This window comes from Phyllostomus discolor, chromosome 4, assembly GCF_004126475.2.
Source record: "Phyllostomus discolor isolate MPI-MPIP mPhyDis1 chromosome 4, mPhyDis1.pri.v3, whole genome shotgun sequence".
Taxonomy (NCBI): domain Eukaryota; kingdom Metazoa; phylum Chordata; class Mammalia; order Chiroptera; family Phyllostomidae; genus Phyllostomus; species Phyllostomus discolor.
In genome coordinates this window covers 61,875,090-61,892,323 of record NC_040906.2, presented here as the reverse complement: position 1 = coordinate 61,892,323, position 17,234 = coordinate 61,875,090, and the positions used below count along the sequence as shown (strand labels likewise).

Genomic DNA, 17,234 nt, shown 5'->3' with positions numbered 1-17,234 from the left:
GGTAGTAAGTAGACTTCTTTTGTTCCTATATACTGCCTGAAGTTTTTTAGTTTACTTTTTCATAGTGCCCCAAATTCTAATTATGTAATCAGTGGAGGGGGGGGGGGTGGAACTAAGACTGACTAGAAGGTACATTACAAGCAGAAGGCACTAAGATATATGTGTATGTGAAAAAGCAAATAGATCAGTGTCAATGGTTGAAAATATATTCAAAATATCTGTCATCCCAGACTGCTCTTCTATGTTTTCAAAACTATTTCCAACATACTTCTAGACCTCTTTTGAGCGCTTCAGACTCCTCATTCTTTAAAAACCAACTTATCTTGGTGTATTTCTTTGGCCTCCACTGCATAGACATATATATTTGTTCTTCAGTACTCTGAATAATTCCTCCCTCCCCACCATTCTTTTCTACTTGAGATGTGTTGAATCTGCCTCCTATCCATTTATTTTGGGCCCTTGGTAATTTGTCTTGGAGCCACTGTGTCTGTTCGTAATAACTTGTCCTTAATACTGATTTACTTTGAGTTGGTTTGTTTGATTGATTTTTACTGATGTAGTTTCAAAATCTTTAGTAGCTCCTAAGCCTATAGGTAAAATCAGTTTTTCCCCATGGTTTTACAAGGACGGTGTAATTAATTACTGAGTTTCAGTATTGCAAGAAATGCAGAAAGCTGTGTATGAATCTATACTATTGAGGGCTGGCAAAACTAGGTAAAGTTTTGCTAAGACTAATGGTAGTTTCCTTTTTGTAAACTAATCATCAGGAACATACAATTTCTGGGATACTTGAGAAAAATAACTTGCAAATTACTAATGGTGAAAAGCTTCAAAACCATTGCCTTATTAAAGCACAAACTCCTGAGCAGGGGATACAGGATTGCCTTTACAGTCTAGATATAATCTACTTTTATTTTCTCAGAGTCCTTTCTGTTCTTCTCTCCTCTTTCATGCCTTTCGTTTCACTCATACTTACATTCTTCAACATGCTATAGTATTTTTATGCCTTCCTCTTTTTTCTGTTTTCATTCTTCAAAGGTCAACTCATATGTTACCTCCTCTGAAGTCTTTTTCATCTGGGACTTTTGGCTGCTCATTCAATACTCCCATAACACTTTCAGATTTTTCTTAAGTATGATTTTCCACAGTCAGATATGAGTATCTAATCTAGTGATTAGTATAATTGCTAGTTATTCTAGTTGGTGTTTATTGGGCTTTTGACACTGATCCTTCATCAGTTTTGGAAATTTTTAGCCAACATCTTAATTTTTTCTCTGCCCTAGTTCTTTCCTTCTATAACTCCAATTAAATGTACAAAAGACTTTATGACTCTTCTCTCAGTGTGTCTTAAACCCTGTCCTGTATTTGCTATCATGTGTTTTTCCATGCTTCAATCTGGATAGTTGGTTTCTAGCTTATTTCCCAGTTCCCTAGTTTTTCCAATTTTGCCTTGTTTCCTGTTAAAATCATCAGTTTCCCACTTTGCTAACATTGGGGCTATCTCTTCTTCTGGTTTCATTGATTCTTATCTCTTGACATTCTTGTGTGTGTTGTAATTTTTTGTTGAATACCAGACATTGTCAATAAGACCAGTAGAGACTGTGTAAGTAAAAAAAAAAAAAAAAAACCAGTCGAGGCTGTTTATTAGTTTTGCCTGAATATGGACACACTCTACTTCTGTCAGACTGTTAATGTGATGGGTTGAGTTGGTTTTGTCTGTACTTGAGCTGGATTTGAGCTTTATTATTGCCTTTTTTTTTTTTAACCTTCAAATTACTCTTGTTAGTGGACTGCCACTGTGTAGTGCTTAATGTGAGGCCCAGAATGCTGGAGTATTTCTTTCAGTATTCTTTCACTAGCCTCAACTTCCTGCAAGCCCTGCACATCTGTACCACAGAGGGGTCAGGCTGTTTTAAGTTCCTTAGCAGTAGACTGCTGTTGCTTATTTGGACCAAAGCTCATGGTGTTCTTAGTTCTATGCATCCTCTTCCAGTCTTAGGCAGGCTCTGTGTCTTATTCTCAAAGATGGGGTTGTCCTAAGATTCTTGACCTTTCCCTGCTTTTTAGAGTCTAGAGTGCAGGCAGATGCCACTGTGCGTGTCCCTTCTAGCTGATCTCTGCCTTTTGTTGTTAGAAGATCCTGGGCAGGTGGGTTTCATAGCCCTTTAGGGCCTAAAGACAACTGCCTTGTATTAGTGCAGAATTCTTACAGAAAGTGGCTTTCCTACCCCTTTCCTAGTAACACCTGATACTACCTTGTACTCAGTCAGGTTTTGGAGTGTGTATGAGTGTCTTCAGGTTCTTCTTCTCTCAAACATAGGCAGGACCCATGTGGTCAAATTATAGAAAGTAGGACCTCAGATCTGCTGTTTGTCCTCATTCTTTCTTATGGGCACCCAGTGGAGACCTATAGAAAAGATATGTTAGGGCTCCCAGATTTTCTAAACTGTCACACTAGCAAACATTTGGCTTTTAGGGATTTAGGAACTCAAGAAAATTTGGCTGTTTCGTAGCTGTTTTGGTGGCCACCTTTGTCCTATCTATCCTTGTTGGAGGGGCTTACCATTCTGTGTAGTTCATTTCACTGGTTGCCTTGCAACCACAATTCTAGTGTATGTACTCAGGTGATTTAATAGATTGTCTGGTTTACTCTTGTTATGTTAGAGCAGGACTGATGTTCTCTTGTGGCTGTCTATATACCAAGCAGAGATGAAACACTGCCAAATTTGTTTTGTGTGCTTGAAAGTACTCAAGTAGAGAAAAGTTGGGATAATAGTAAAATTAATATCCATATAACCTCACCTACATTCAGTATAATCATTTGCCTTATTGGCTTTATATAGGCTATATGTACTCTTACATATAGTACTTACTTTCTAAAATATGTTATTTAATACTAAGTTGCAGACATAATGACGTTTTACTAAAATTCAGTCTACATTCATACTTTCTGTTGTATGAATCAGGATCCAGCCAAGGTTTATACATTGCATTGGAGTTTGTTTCTTTAGTCTCAAACTGGAATAGTATGGTACTTCCATACTTTTTTCTTTTCTTTTTTTTTTTTTAAGATTTCATTTATTTATTTTTAGAGAGGGAAGGGAGGGAGAGAAACATCAATGTGCGATTGCTGGGGGTCATGGCCTGCAACCTAGGCATGTGCCCTGACTGAGAATCGAACCTGCGATGCCTGGTTCGGAGCCCGCGCTCAATCCACTGAGCTATGCCAGCCAGGGCCATATTTTTTCTTTGTGACATTTACTTTTTGATGAGTCCAGACCAGTCATCTTACAGAATATCCTGTTTTGCATGCCTTATCATTGTGGTATCATTTATGTTTAATTATGTTTAGTGTATGTTTCAGTTCTAAAACTTCAGTCTTTTTTTCACATGTGCTTTTTGCATTGTTCTCTTCCTTACACGTATTTTTAAGCTTTCTCTTTATTTAAACATTGTAAATATATAACTGTTTTATATAATCTACCTGAAATACTTGATTTAACATTTTTTGTCTTGTATATTGCATCTCAAGGACTTTGTTTTGATGACCCCTGCTCATTATATTTGAAAGATTATAGAAATAATCTGAAGACTAGTGTGAAGTCACATTCCTCCACAAAGATTTGTGTTTCCTTCTGTCTGGTTCTTGGTAGCTTACTAGGATGACACCACCTTAAACTAAATACAAGGTTTGAACTTCTGTTTACTGTTCAGGAAATAACAGTGTTAGTTTCAAATCTGTACAAGAACTAGTTTGCATCTGATTTAACTTTTAACCTGTTTTGGCAGACTTTTTGGAGTTCAGCTGACTAAGATGAGGTGGCCTATTAGATTTCTAACCTTGTGTGTGTCCTGAGCTTTGATTTCCTTCCATGAGATTGGCAAAAAATTTAAATTTTCTGAAACTTACAAATACCCTTAGGGCAGAAGAGGCTTTTGTACTTCCATAACTTTTGGATTCCCATTTTTCCTTTCATTATTGACCTAGTAATTCCTTATTATCTTGTCAACCCTTCATTACTTTTAAAAGAATGTTCTTTATATTTAATATAACATTTTTTTATTATTTTGGGGGGAAGGCTTGATTTGAGTAATCTGCCATTATCAAGAACTGAAGATTCTTTTCTGTAGCATTCTATTTATATGTATTTACTATTATATGCTATTGTAGTTACTTATTTAATTCCATTCACTCCTCTTATCCCTGAAATACGAGTTTGGGAAATAGGCTTTACTACTGCATTCCTAGAACTTAGCATCCTGTCTGGTGTATTAAAAATGGAGCTGAGCCAAGGGTTTTTTTCAGGTGGTAGTTGGAAATTAGGTGGGGAAGGGTAGGTTAGAGTTCTGGATACTTGGCCAAAGAATTTAGAGTTCCTTTTACGATAGTAGAAAACAGTTGAAAGTTTGATTGGGAAATGGTGTTATTACTGGTAGAATAAAAGACAAAAGAAGAGCCCTGGCTGGTGTAGCTCAGTGGATTGAGCTTGGGCTGTGAACCCAGGTTCGATTCCCAGTCAGGGCACATGGCTAGGTTGCGGGGTCAGGTCCCCAATGGGGGACCATGTGAGAAGCAACCACACATTGATGTTTCTCTCTCTCTCTCTTTCTCCCTCCCTTCCCCTCTCTAAAAATAAAATAAAATAATAAATATATATAAATCTTAAAAAACATACAAAAGAAGAAAGTGTGTGGATTAATGATGACTTCCCTTTGGACAAAGCTTAGCATGGTTTTATTAGAGACGAACTTTGTTGGTTTGCCCAGCCTAGGCCTGATATCCAAGTAAAGCCTTGTTGAAAAACATTATAAAAATAAATATAAAATTGTCTGTATTCTAGTGTTGGTTGTGAGATAGCTTTTCAGTTGCATTTAACGTGATTATGAGATCTTGGTAACTTGCAGATAATATCAGGCAGAGAACCACTTAGAAAATTTTGCATATCAGGTAATGATATAGAATTCCTTAAGGTTTTTTACGTAGATTAAGAGAAAATTTAAGCTAAGATTATCTCCACAGAATAGATTTGAATTGTGCTGTTTATCACTAGGGAAATCTTTTTTTGTTTGGTGTAAAGATTCTTTATAGTGTTCAGTAGGCCACCAGAAACATGAACTTGCTTTAAAGAGCTCTTCAAAGAGTTTCCTTAGGAAGCCAGCAGAATGAAATTATTTATGAAACAAGTAGTCAGATTTTTTAGTAGCTAATAAGTCATACATTTATGAGATGGGCAGAAAGCACAGATTGTGGGGTTGGGCCCTGGCCAGATTGCTCAGTTGGTTGGAATGTTGTCCTGTGCACCAAAAGGTTGTAGGTTAGATTCCTGGGTGGGGTGCATAATAGAGGCAAGAGAGTGGTGTTTCTATCTCTATCTCTATCTCTGTCTCTCAGTCAATAAGCATATCCTTTGGTGAGGATTTTTTAAGAAAAATATGGAATTGGTATAAATACCTGTTCTCCACTGCTGTTGCTTATGCCAGCCCTCAGTGTGAGGACACATTTAAATAAAAATATGAGAATTAGGTAAACTAGTAGTTAAATATCAGCTTTTTCCAAAAGACTTTATTTCCAAAGTTGAAAAATTCAGTAAAGTAACAATCTCCAATATTGACCATAAGATTTTTGTGGCTTTGTAGCTGGTCTTTCTGCACTTGAAGCAAGTTCTGGCAAATGGAAAATGTGATCTCTTGCTGCTGTCAGTGCCTCAGCATAGTCATAGATTTGCTGATAAGGAACTTGGGCACAAATTCCAGTTGGACTCACGATGCTCAGGACTTCAGTGAGTCTCAAGAGACTCAAAAGAGTGCAAATTGTGTTACGGAACTTTTCTTAGCAGTGATGAGTACTGGATGCAAATTGAGTGGCAAGGCATGGCAGACAGGCACATACTTGTAAAGTCTACATGGGTCACAGTCCTGGTGTGTTAAGTTTTTATCTTAGAGAGCTTGACTGTCCAACTGTGGAATCAAATCTAAATTTATTTAGAAAACAAATTATATAAAGCGACAGAAGGAAACTAAGATACCATTCTGTTGACCATTGAGGAAATGTAATGTGGACTTTTTGTGTTACACTTACCAAGTCTTGGCTAAAAGCATTAAACTTCAAATACCTTTTTCCTGCTGGTGTGTTATTTTTGTTTATACCTTTTCCGTTACAGCACATACAACTAAGTTATGTGGTTATTTGTGTGGCTTGTTTGTTCTATCTGTTAAATAAATGAAAGAACTTAAAATTATGCCTCTTGCAAGTGGTCTGTTAGAAATTTTTTAAGGGCTGAAATGTAATTCTCTCTCTCGCGCTCTCTCTCTTTTTTTTTTTTTTACTATTTTTTGTGCTTTTGACCTACATCTTATGCAACCGAATTATATAAGTTCTCTGGTAACACCTACATTGTCAAAATTCAATCAGTTTATGTAGAGAAGTTGCCAAAAATAGCTTACTTAATACAGGATAAATTGTATCTCTCAAAGGACTCTGCCTCTTTGTCTTCTCTCAAGAGGTTTGTTTTGAGCAGATTTCCTACTAGGTTAGTTTAATTCTGCAAGTATGCAAGTAAGAATTGGACATAAATGTAGTCAAAGTAAACCACGAGAAATATGATTAAGAAGCATTATTGTTATTGAAGAACCATCTATAGGCCTGTATCTTAAAAAGCATTTTGTCTCCCTGTTAAAATCCTCATGTCACAAATACAGTCCCTTGTTTAGTATTTTCATAGCCTTCTTTGTAAAATAACAAAATGCTGCTTGTTAAATCTTTTGGGTTTTTTATGAGCCTTTGCATGCCAGTGTTTAACCATTAGTCTTCTTTCTATTTGTGTATGCTTTCTTTTAAAAGTCCACCTCATAATACACCTCTTTTTAGTAAAAAAAAAAAAAATTGTGTGGACATATGTATATAGCTTATAAAAAGCTGAAGTGATCATATATATGCTCTATCATCCAAAGTAGGCCACTTTTAAGAAAAACTCAAGAACTATTAATAATTGTCCTGAAATAATGAGCACAAATTAGGACTTTTCTGGCCATAAACTGGGACTTCCAGGCTTACCAGGAAATATGGTTATCCTACTTAAAAGGAAAACAGTAGTTATTTGCCCCACCCTTTACCTCATTCCCAGTCCCACTTTCCAAAGGCAGCAGCCCCCAACTTTTAGCTGTTTTAGGATATATCTTTATATTTATACATGATATATTTTATACTGTTAATGGTTTTTCAATATTGTATGTTTTCCTTACCATTGTTTTTATTTCCCCTATCCACCTCCATCCCACAGCATGTATGTAGCAAAACCTGCAGTTTATATTAATAAAACTAAATATCTTGAGTTCACCCAAACATAATACCTCCTTTCTTGAATAATTGTTTTCCCAAGTCACAAAATTAATTTATTAAATTAGTTTTTCCAATTGTATCATCTTTGCCACATTCCAAAATAGTTTTTGATACTATTTTTTTCTTAGAACTTTGCTTCCTTTATCTATGATCGTACTCCATGCTTCCTTAGCTATGATTGTACTCCAGTTTCAGCAAGTGCTCCCTATGCTTTCCTCCTGTATACCTTTGTAATAGTTGCCTGGACATTGTGACTGGTTCTTTAGTTTCTTACACTCCCATTTTCCTAGCACATGCTCTTCATTTAGCATCTTGTGGTTTTTGTTTTGTTTTGTGATTTTTTTTTTAAAGATCTTGCATGCCTGAAAATGTGTCCTATTCTCTATCTCACATTTAGTTGTCAGATTGGAACTCAAGGCTAAACATTTTTCTCAGCGTTAGTTATTGTGTCATTGTCTTAAGTTTTTAAAGTTTAATTAAGATGCCATTCTGATTACTTTTGTATGCAACCTGCTTTTTCACTCTTTTATTTCTGGTGTTCTGAAATTTCAAGATGATAACCTGTGCTTAGTGTTGGACTCTTTTCATTGATTTGCTGAGTGCTCTTGAATCCTTTCAATGTGAAGATGTATATCCTTTAATCCTAAAAAGATTATTTTCTTTCTTTGGTAATATCTTTCTTTATTTTATTTTCTTATTCTATAACCATTATTGTAGTCAAATTGATAACTCCCAATGACAGTTCTATTTTTAAGGTACATTTTCTACTTCAGGGAGGTTTACTTAATTTGCTTCTAAGCCTTATGTTGATTATTACAATGTATCACATTTTTTTAAAAAAGTGTGTTACATTTGAATATCCACAAGCTTGTCATTATACTTGGATTGCTTTCTCAAGCTTCCTGTTATGTGAATGAATGTCTTAATCATTTGAGGATAGTTATGAGCTCCTTTCCTCACATTTTCTCTAACCGTTTTTTGTTGTTGATTACTTTGGTGTCTTTCATATTGGAGGCCTTTCTTGAATGTTTAATGACCCTTGATGTTTGCCTATTAGAGGGAAGCCCTAAAACAGTAGATTAGAAGCAACTATTGGTTACTAGTGAACTTAGTTGTGGGGTAGGGTTATCAAGTAGCACGCTAGTTTTGTAATTAGGAACATTCCAAATGTTGATATCCAGAAATCTTATCTGGTGTTTTGTTTGGTGATCCAAGAGGAAAATCCCTTAGTGTTTGAACAGTATTGTAGAAACAAAGCCAGGAAAGCGTCTTTGGGTCTCAACATTGAGTACAGTATATATGTATTTTCTTTTATTCCTTATACTTAATTCCCACAGGTATTTCCTTAATATCCCATATTTAAGGAAGATGATTGCCTGTGAAATCCTTTTAATATATTTTATTGATTATACTATTACAGTTGTCCCATTTCCCCCTTCACTCCCCTCTACCCTGTACACCCTCTCCCACCCACATCCCCCCCTTTAGTCATGTCCATGTATTGTACTTATAAGTTCTTTAGCTTCTACATTTCCCATACTATTCTTACCCTCCCCCTATCTATTTTCAACCTACAATCTATGCTACATATTCTCTGTACCTTTTCCCCCCTCTCCTCCTCCCACTCCCCTGTTGCTAACCCTCCATGTGACCTCCATTTCTGTGGTTCTGTTCCTGTTCTAGTTGTTTGCTTAGTTTCTTTTGGTTTTGCTTTAGGTGTGGTTGTTAATAATTGTGAGTTTGCTGTCTTTTTACTATACATGTTTTTTTTTATTTTATCTTCTTTTCTTAGATAAGTCCCTTTAACATTTCATAAAATAAGGGCTTGGTAATGATGAACTCCTTTAACTTGACCCTATCTGAGAAGCACTTTATCTGCCCTTCCATTCTAAATGAAAGCTTTGCTGGATAGAGTAATCTGGGATGTAGGTCCGTGTCTTTCATGACTTGGAATACTTATTTCCAGCCCCTTCTTGCCTGTAAGGTCTCTTTTAAGAAATCAGCTGACAGTCTGATGGGAACTCCTTTGTAGGTGACTGTCCCCTTATCTCTTGCTGCTTCTAGGATTCTCTCCTTTGTTTTACTTTGGCTAATGTAATTATGATGTGCCTTGATGTTTTTCTTCTTGGGTCCAACTTCTTTGGGCCTCTCTGAGCTTCCTGGATTTCCTGGAAGTCTATTTCCTTTGCCAGATTGGGGAAGTTCTTTATTATTTGTTCAAAAACGTGTTTAATCTGTTGCTTTTCCTCTTCCCCTATAATTTGGATGTTGGAACATTTAAAGATGTCCTGGAGGTTCCTAAGCTTCTCCTTGTTTTTTTAAATTCTTATTTCCCCATTCTTTCCTGTTTGGTTGTTTCTTTCTTCCTTCTGGTCCACTCTATTGTTTTGAGTCCCAGTTTCCTTCCCATCACTATTGGTTCTCCGTGCATCTTCCTTCATCTCTTTTATGGTAACCTGCATTTTTTCATGTAATTTGCGCCCAAAATCAACCAGTTCTGTGAGCTTCCTGATCAGTGTTTTGAACTATGCATCTGATAGATTGGCTATCTCTCAGTGGCTTAAAAGGATGAGCCCTGGGGCATTGATCTGTTCTTCTGTTTGAGATATGTCTGTCTGTCTCTCTCTCTCTCTTGTTTTTCTTTTCTTTCTTTGTTTTTTTTTTTTTTTTTTTTTTTTTCTTTTTGGTCTGGTCACTCCTGTTATGGTGAGGGGTTAAGCCTTAGGTGTTCGCCCGGGCTGGGCACCCCAGTCGCTAGATTGTGACATTGTATGTGGTGGCGGGGGTGGAGGCGGGGGAGGGAGGGGACAATGGTGGTAGCTCCATTCTCCTGGGACCTCAGTCCCTTCTCTGGGAGCCTGGTTGCGCGCTCTGCCCTTGTCCACAATCACTGCCTCACTGGGTCCCCCAGCTGCCGCTTGTGTACTCAGGGTTGACCCGCTGCGATCTTGTGCGCCCCAGATACCTTACGCGCTCCCGGTTTCCTAATGCACCCAGTTCTCCCTGTTCTCCGCGTGCCACGACCCGAGCCCGGCTGCTCCTCTCCATCCCTCCTGCCGGTCTGGATGAACGGGTCTACCTCAACTTCTTGGCTGTTCAACTTCCATTCAGATAAATTCTCTGTCAGTTCTGGGTGTTATTCTGCCTCTCAATTGTTGTTGTTCTAATCTTGGTTGTGCATGGAGGTACGGTGCATCCACCTATGCCCCCATATTAGCCAGAAGTCCGAAATCCTTATGTCCAGAGAATAAATACCCTAATTTTGGAAGACTGGAGCTTGCGGAAATATCTGGGGTTTTATTGCTCCAGCTACAGATTTTAATTCAGCAACTAGATTTTCAACCATTTTTATTGTACTTTATGCCTCCAGGTCTTGATTCTCTCACTCTACCTCTTTCTAAATGTCTAGGGTATAGTTTAATTTTCTCTGCTGATTTCTCCTACTTTGGATTTTCCAAATATACATTGAAATCTTATGCCTTCTGTGGTCTTCTTCCTGTTCTTTTCATGGTTAAAGCTTTGGATTAATTTACTGTCATTTTATGGAGATTCTGGAAAGGGGGGTCAAAATAGATGCATAAGGATAACTCATCATGTTTAACTAGAAATTTAAAAGTGACCTGGTTTCTGAGTGTCTTTTTTTTTTATTTAATTATATCCCATAGTATAACTTTTACTCTGGTTTCTCATTAGCTACGTGGTCTTGGTGGAATTATTTTAATTGATATTAAAATACCAAATAAAATGAGTTTGTGTTATATCTTTTGTGTTTGTTATATGTCTCCTACTGCAATATATACCATATGTTTTGTTAGTTTTTTGCGCGCTCGTCCTCTTTCCTATTTTCCTGATACCATGTTTGAATGTTTTAATAAAGTGGGTAAGTAAAGTGTATCCATACTCCCCTTAATTACAGTCTACTTCCAGAACAATAAGGGAATAAATACTTGACCTCGAAAGTTGATGACTGGGAAAAGTTGAAGAGGTGATTGTGATTTTTTTTTTCATTTGATACTTGCTTTTGTCCTCATTTCCTCTCTCAGTTATTGAGGCCTCTTTGTAAATCCTTTTGCCAGGATACTTAAACATTGTTGTTCTTTTAATTTATAAAAGTGATCTTGATGGCAGTACTATTGTAATAGCCTAAAACTGGAAACAATCTAGTGCCCGTCCATAGTAGAACAGGCAAATATGTTGTGTATGTTGATACAGTGGAATACTGTAGAAACCAATTCAAGTGGACTTACAACCAATTCAAGTGAAACAACATGAATAAATCACACAAATACAATGTTGAGCAAATGAAACCAGATAGAAAAGAGTACATATTGTATGATTTCATGTATATATAGTTAAAAATCAGATATAGCTATGGTATCTTTTGGAATAGGTTTAGAGGAATGTTTTAATGAAGAAAACTTAGAAATTATTTTTACTTTGAGAAGGGGAGATAGGAAAATGAATGATAGCATAAGGTAGTATGGTGTCTTAATAAAACTATGTATAAAGTCAAGGCACACGAAGACAAAGCCTGTTTTAAGACAGGCTTTGACCAGGAATTAAATGGGGAATGTGAAAGGGATGTGAGAGCATTTTGTGTTAAGGGGTGTGCAAATAGTACAGTATAGCTAATGTTTATGGAATGAGTGTTGAACAACAAAAATAGATAAGAATAGAAAGATAATTAAGAGCAAATTAATGTAGGATTTCATATGGAGACAAAATTGATCAAGGAAAAGAGCCCAGGCTTTGGAAACAACAAACCTCAGTTCCTCATCTCACTTTTATTAGGTGTGCTTCATTTTATGGATAGTAGGGAACCTTTACTTTATATCTCTGCCTTGTAGAAGAGGGGTGATGATAGTCTTATAATTCACTATGCCAGATATAGTTAATTTGCATCAGTGATTATGTCTGCTGATGATTAAGGAGGATAAAGAACAAAAAGTCAGAATATTTTCCCAAAGGCCACTAATCAAAATTTGATTTCACAGGAAGTGTTAAGAATGGAGTCTAAACCTTCAAGGATTCCAAGAAGAATTTCTGTTCAGCCTCCCAGCTCTTTAAGTGCTAGGATGATGTCTGGAAGCAGAGAAAGTAGTTTAAATGATACCTATCCCTCAAGAGACTCTTCATTTAGACTGGATCCTGAATATCAGGTAACACCTTAATTGGAATATACAGATAGTCTCTTTTTCAGAATTGTTGGGGCCACGTGTGTCTTTTGGATTTTAGATAAGTAATATAATATGTTTATGATATTCAGCAGAATTTGAGGCATCAAAACATTTTTATGTCTGCAGCAAAATGAATTACTGTTCATGGCAAGTAGCAAAAACTTAATGTTTTCAAACTTCTTGGACCTCAGAATTACGAATGGGGAATTACAGAAAATGATCATACTGGGCTGGCCAAAAAGTTAGCTTAATTTTTCCTGTGTGATGGTACTAGTAGTGCTGAGTTGTCTTCAAAACAATATTATTAGATTGTATTGTCACAGCTGTCATATCAGCGTCACTTAAAAAACATAAACTTATGAAAGTTGGTGAATTTTTGTTTAGCTATTTTAATATTGAAGATGAAAGAAAATACACATTTTATGTTTTATTATTTCAAGAAGGATAAAGATGCAACTGAAACTCAAAGAAGATTTGTGTAATATATGTATGGAGAAGGTGCTGTGACTGATAAATGTGTCAAAAATGGTTGGCAAAGTTTCTTGATACTGTTGATGTTTTGGCAGAATAATTCTCTGTTTGGCTGTCGTATGCATTGGAAGAATTAATAGCACCTGACTTCTACCCACTTGAAGCCAATAGTGGAAGATAGCTGACACACTCAAAATATCCAAATCAGTAAAGTTATTGGTGCAAATGAAAAATATGTCTTGTATTTTACAGAAAAAACCATACAGACTTTTTGGCCAACTCAGTACTTCCCAAAGCCCTGGAAAACTTTTTCCTTAAAACCATAAGTATCAATTTAAGTGTAAGTTTCACTAGGTTAATCAATGTGAATGACTTTGTCAAAGGACAAAAAATTTCATCCTTTTTTTTTAACATTATATTCATTTATCTGACTTTTCTTTGCGAGCATACAAAGTAGTGGTGGAATAATGCTTGTTAAGTGGTTTGTGTGTTTTGTTTTGACAATATGATATCTAAATATTTTGCTTTTAGATGAATTTGTAGATTATTTTAATGGTTAGTAATGACTGCACTGATTGATAATCTACATAATGCTACACAAGCTACTCTTACCTAGCTAATTTTAAGACTGACAGTACTATGATTTTTGAAAAGGTTCATTAGTGTTGTAACAATAGTTGTAACATAAAACTGTAAATGTTAGAAGCATAATTTGTAGGTTTAGTGCAGTTTATTGTCTTTCAAGTTTAAATTTATTGTATTATTGGCTGAACAGATAATTAAATCACATGTGGCTTACTAAAGTTGGAAGTTTAGGTAACTGAGTCTTAAGAGAATCATTCTGGCCCTGGCCTGGTAGCTCAGTTTAGATAGAGCATTGTCTGGATATCCTAAGGTTGCAGGTTTGATCCCTGGTCAGGGCACATAGAAGAATCAGCCAATGAATGCATAAATAAGTAGAACAACAAATTGATGTCTGTCTGTCTGTCTCTCACTCACTCTCTCAAATCAATAAATTAAAAAATTTCATAAAACAAAAAATCCTTTAGTGAAAATTTCTATCTTAAATATATATCTATATATCATGTAACATATTATATGACAAAGTCATTTAAAAACATTTCTGCACGTTAAGCATTTTATAAAATATTCAGAGGAAGACTGAACTAAAATAATTTCTCAAAAATATCAGTATCTACCTACATACTCATAAGCTTTATGTGAATTGTTTGGTCTCATTTTCATGTTAACGTTTCATGAAAATGTTTGGTATTGTGTGTTTCTTTTTTTTTTTTTTTTTTCCTTTTGCCAGATAAGAGTATGCTTGCCAGAGGTACAGAATCCTATCTTTTGTATTCTGCAGAAATGTTGTGTGTTAAATGATGTGACCTATTAAGAGCACAGAATTGGTTGTTTACCTATATTTATAGAATTTTTAATTCTATAAATTTTTCATACAGCTTATTTTGAAGAACAGAATACTCTAACATCAGTCTATACATCCTGGATTGGAGTATTGTTCCACTAATAGCTATGTGAACCTGGGCAAGTTACTTTATCGGATTGTTAGAATTAAATGAATTAATAAACTGAATGAGAATAGTGCCTGCCACATGATATAATATATAAAGAAAACCCTAAAGACTCCACCAAAAAACCATTAAAACTAATAAATGAGTTCAGTAGACTTGCAGAATATAAAATCAATATGCAAAATTAGTTACATTTCTATATGCTAATGAATCACCATCAGAAAGAAAAGTGAAGAAAAAGTCCACTTACAACTGCATGAAAAAGAATAAAATACCTAGGAATTAATTTAACCAAGGAGTTGAAAACTGTGAAGTATTGGTGAAAAAAATTGAAGACAGAAATAATGCAAAGCTATTTGATGCTCGTGGACTGGAAGAATTGATTTTGTTATAGTGGCCATACTATCCAAAGTAATCCATAGATTTAATGCAGTCCTTATGAAAGCACCTATGACATTTTTCTGTATAAATAGAAGAAACAATCATAAAATTTGTGTAGAACCACAAAAGACCCTCCCTCCACAAAGCCAAAGCTATCTTGAGAAAACAACAAAGCTGGAGGCATCATGCTCCCTAATTTCAAATTGTATTACAAAGCTATAGTAATTAAAACAGTGTTGTAGTGGCAGAAAAGCAGACACATAGATCAGTGCAATTGAATAGAGAACTCAGAAATAAACCCATATATATATATATATCTCATATATGTAGTCAGCTAATTCATTACAAACAAGAGAGGACAGATATTTCAATAACTGGTTTTATAAAATAAGAGAAATAAATACTGTATTTTGCTGTGTAAATGTACTCCTATGTATAGTGCACACCCATGGTTTTGGCCCAAACTTTCAGGGGAAAAAAATCTTCTGCTTTAATTTTTTGTTTATTTATATTTAGAAACAAAAATCAATTATTGTATTCCAGGGTATTATTTTGCATATAGATACCATTATTGTTTCTAGAGTTATACTTTTAATGCATAAATAAGCATACAAGTATAAATAAAAGAATTAAAAACATAGATGTGGAATTAGTACTACCCATGTGTAATGTGCATCCTTATCTTTTTCTCAAAAATTTGGGCAAAAAAGTACGTATTATGCACAGCAAAATACAGTACCATACAATCTTACTTGTATGTGGAATTTTTAAAAAGAAACCCAAATTTGAAGATATAGAGAACAGATTGGTGGTTGCCAGACGTAAGGGTTGGGGAAGGGAGTATAAGCAGGGCAAAATGGGTAAAAGAGGTCAAAAGTTACAGATACTCAGTTAATAACTAAGTTTTGGGGATATAATGTATGACATGGAGACTCTAGTTGATATTGTATATTTGAAGGTTTCTAATAGAGTAGGTCTCAGAAGTTTTTTGCACATGAAAAAAATTATAGCTATGTGGTTGTGGATATTAACTAGATTTATTGCAGTGATCATTTTATAATATGTACATATACATCAAATTGTTGTTTACCTGACAAAGAGTGGTGAGAGGGGGCATCCTTGCCTTGTACCTGATCTTAGCAGGAAAGTTTCAAGTTTCTAACTGTTAAGAATGGTGTATGTTTTTTATAGATCTTTTCAAATTAATGAAATTACCCTTTTTCTAGTTTGCTGAGAGTTTTTATCATAAAAGGGGTGTTGAATTTTATCAAATGCCTTTGCTCCAACTAATGATATAATCATGAGGTTTTATTTATTTCTTTTCTTTTCTTTTCTTTTTTAAGGTTTTATTTATTTTTTAGGGAAGGGAGAGAGAAAGGAAGGGAGAGAAACATCAATCTGTCGTTGCCTCTTGCACGCCCCCTACTGGGGACCTGTCCCACAGCCCAGGCGTGTGCCCTGACTGGGAGTTGAACCAGTGATCCTTTGGTTCACAGGCTGTCACTCAATCCACTGAGCCACACCAACCAGGGCGAGGCTTTATTTCTTTAGCTTACTGATGTGATAATATTAAACTGATTATCTAATGTGGAACCAGACTTATATAACTTGGTTAAATTCCACTTGGTCATGGTATATTATTCTTTTTATACTTTTTTGGATCTCATTTGCTAATACTTTGTTGGGGTTTTTTGCATGTATGTTCATGAGAGGTACTGCTTGTAGTTTGTTCTTTCTTATATATTTCTCTGGTTTTGTTAATTAGGGTAATGGTGGCCTCATAGAATGAGTTAGAAAATGCTTTCCCTGCTTCTATCCTCTGAAAGAGTTTGTAGATAATTGATACTATTTCTTCCTTAAATGTTTGGTAGTGTGCCCGGGCTGGGTGGCTCAGTTGGTTGGAGCATCATCCCATACACCAAAAGGTTGCAGGTACAATTCCTGGTCAGGGCACATACCTAGATTGAGGGTTTGATCCCTGGTTGGGGTGTGTATGAGGGGCAACTAATCAGTGTATCTCACTCTCTTTCTTTCTCCCCCTTTCTCTCTCAAATCAGTGAATATATCCTCAGGTGAGGGTTAAAAAAAGAAAATGTTTTGTAGAATTCACCAGTGAACCCAGGTGGACCTGGTGTTTTCTGCTGTGGAAGCTTATTAATTATTAATTCAGTTTATGAGTTGTAAGCGTTTTTTTTTTTTTAATTTTATATATTCTAGATATAAGATCTTTATAAGGTCAGTTCTCATTAAGGATCTTTTTAAAAAATTTATTGAGCTCAGAGAGAGAGAGAAACATTAATTTGTTGTACTACTTATTTACGCATTCATTGGTTG

The 17,234-nt window shown here is 35.5% G+C and overlaps 1 protein-coding gene across 7 annotated transcripts in view; it reads left to right on the top strand.

The window, feature by feature from the left end:
• The window catches only part of MARCHF7 (membrane associated ring-CH-type finger 7), a 52,781-nt gene that overhangs the window by 6,449 nt on the left and 29,098 nt on the right, over window positions 1-17,234 (top strand). For all 7 annotated transcript variants that reach the window (XR_003684405.2, XM_028510495.2, XM_036023426.1 and 4 more), the window contains one exon: window positions 12,334-12,498. Coding sequence is in view for 6 of the 7 variants with exons in the window: in XM_028510495.2 (XP_028366296.1) it covers window positions 12,346-12,498 (153 nt within the window). In the remaining variant the exon portion in view is untranslated. The remainder of the gene's footprint in view (window positions 1-12,333; window positions 12,499-17,234) is intronic.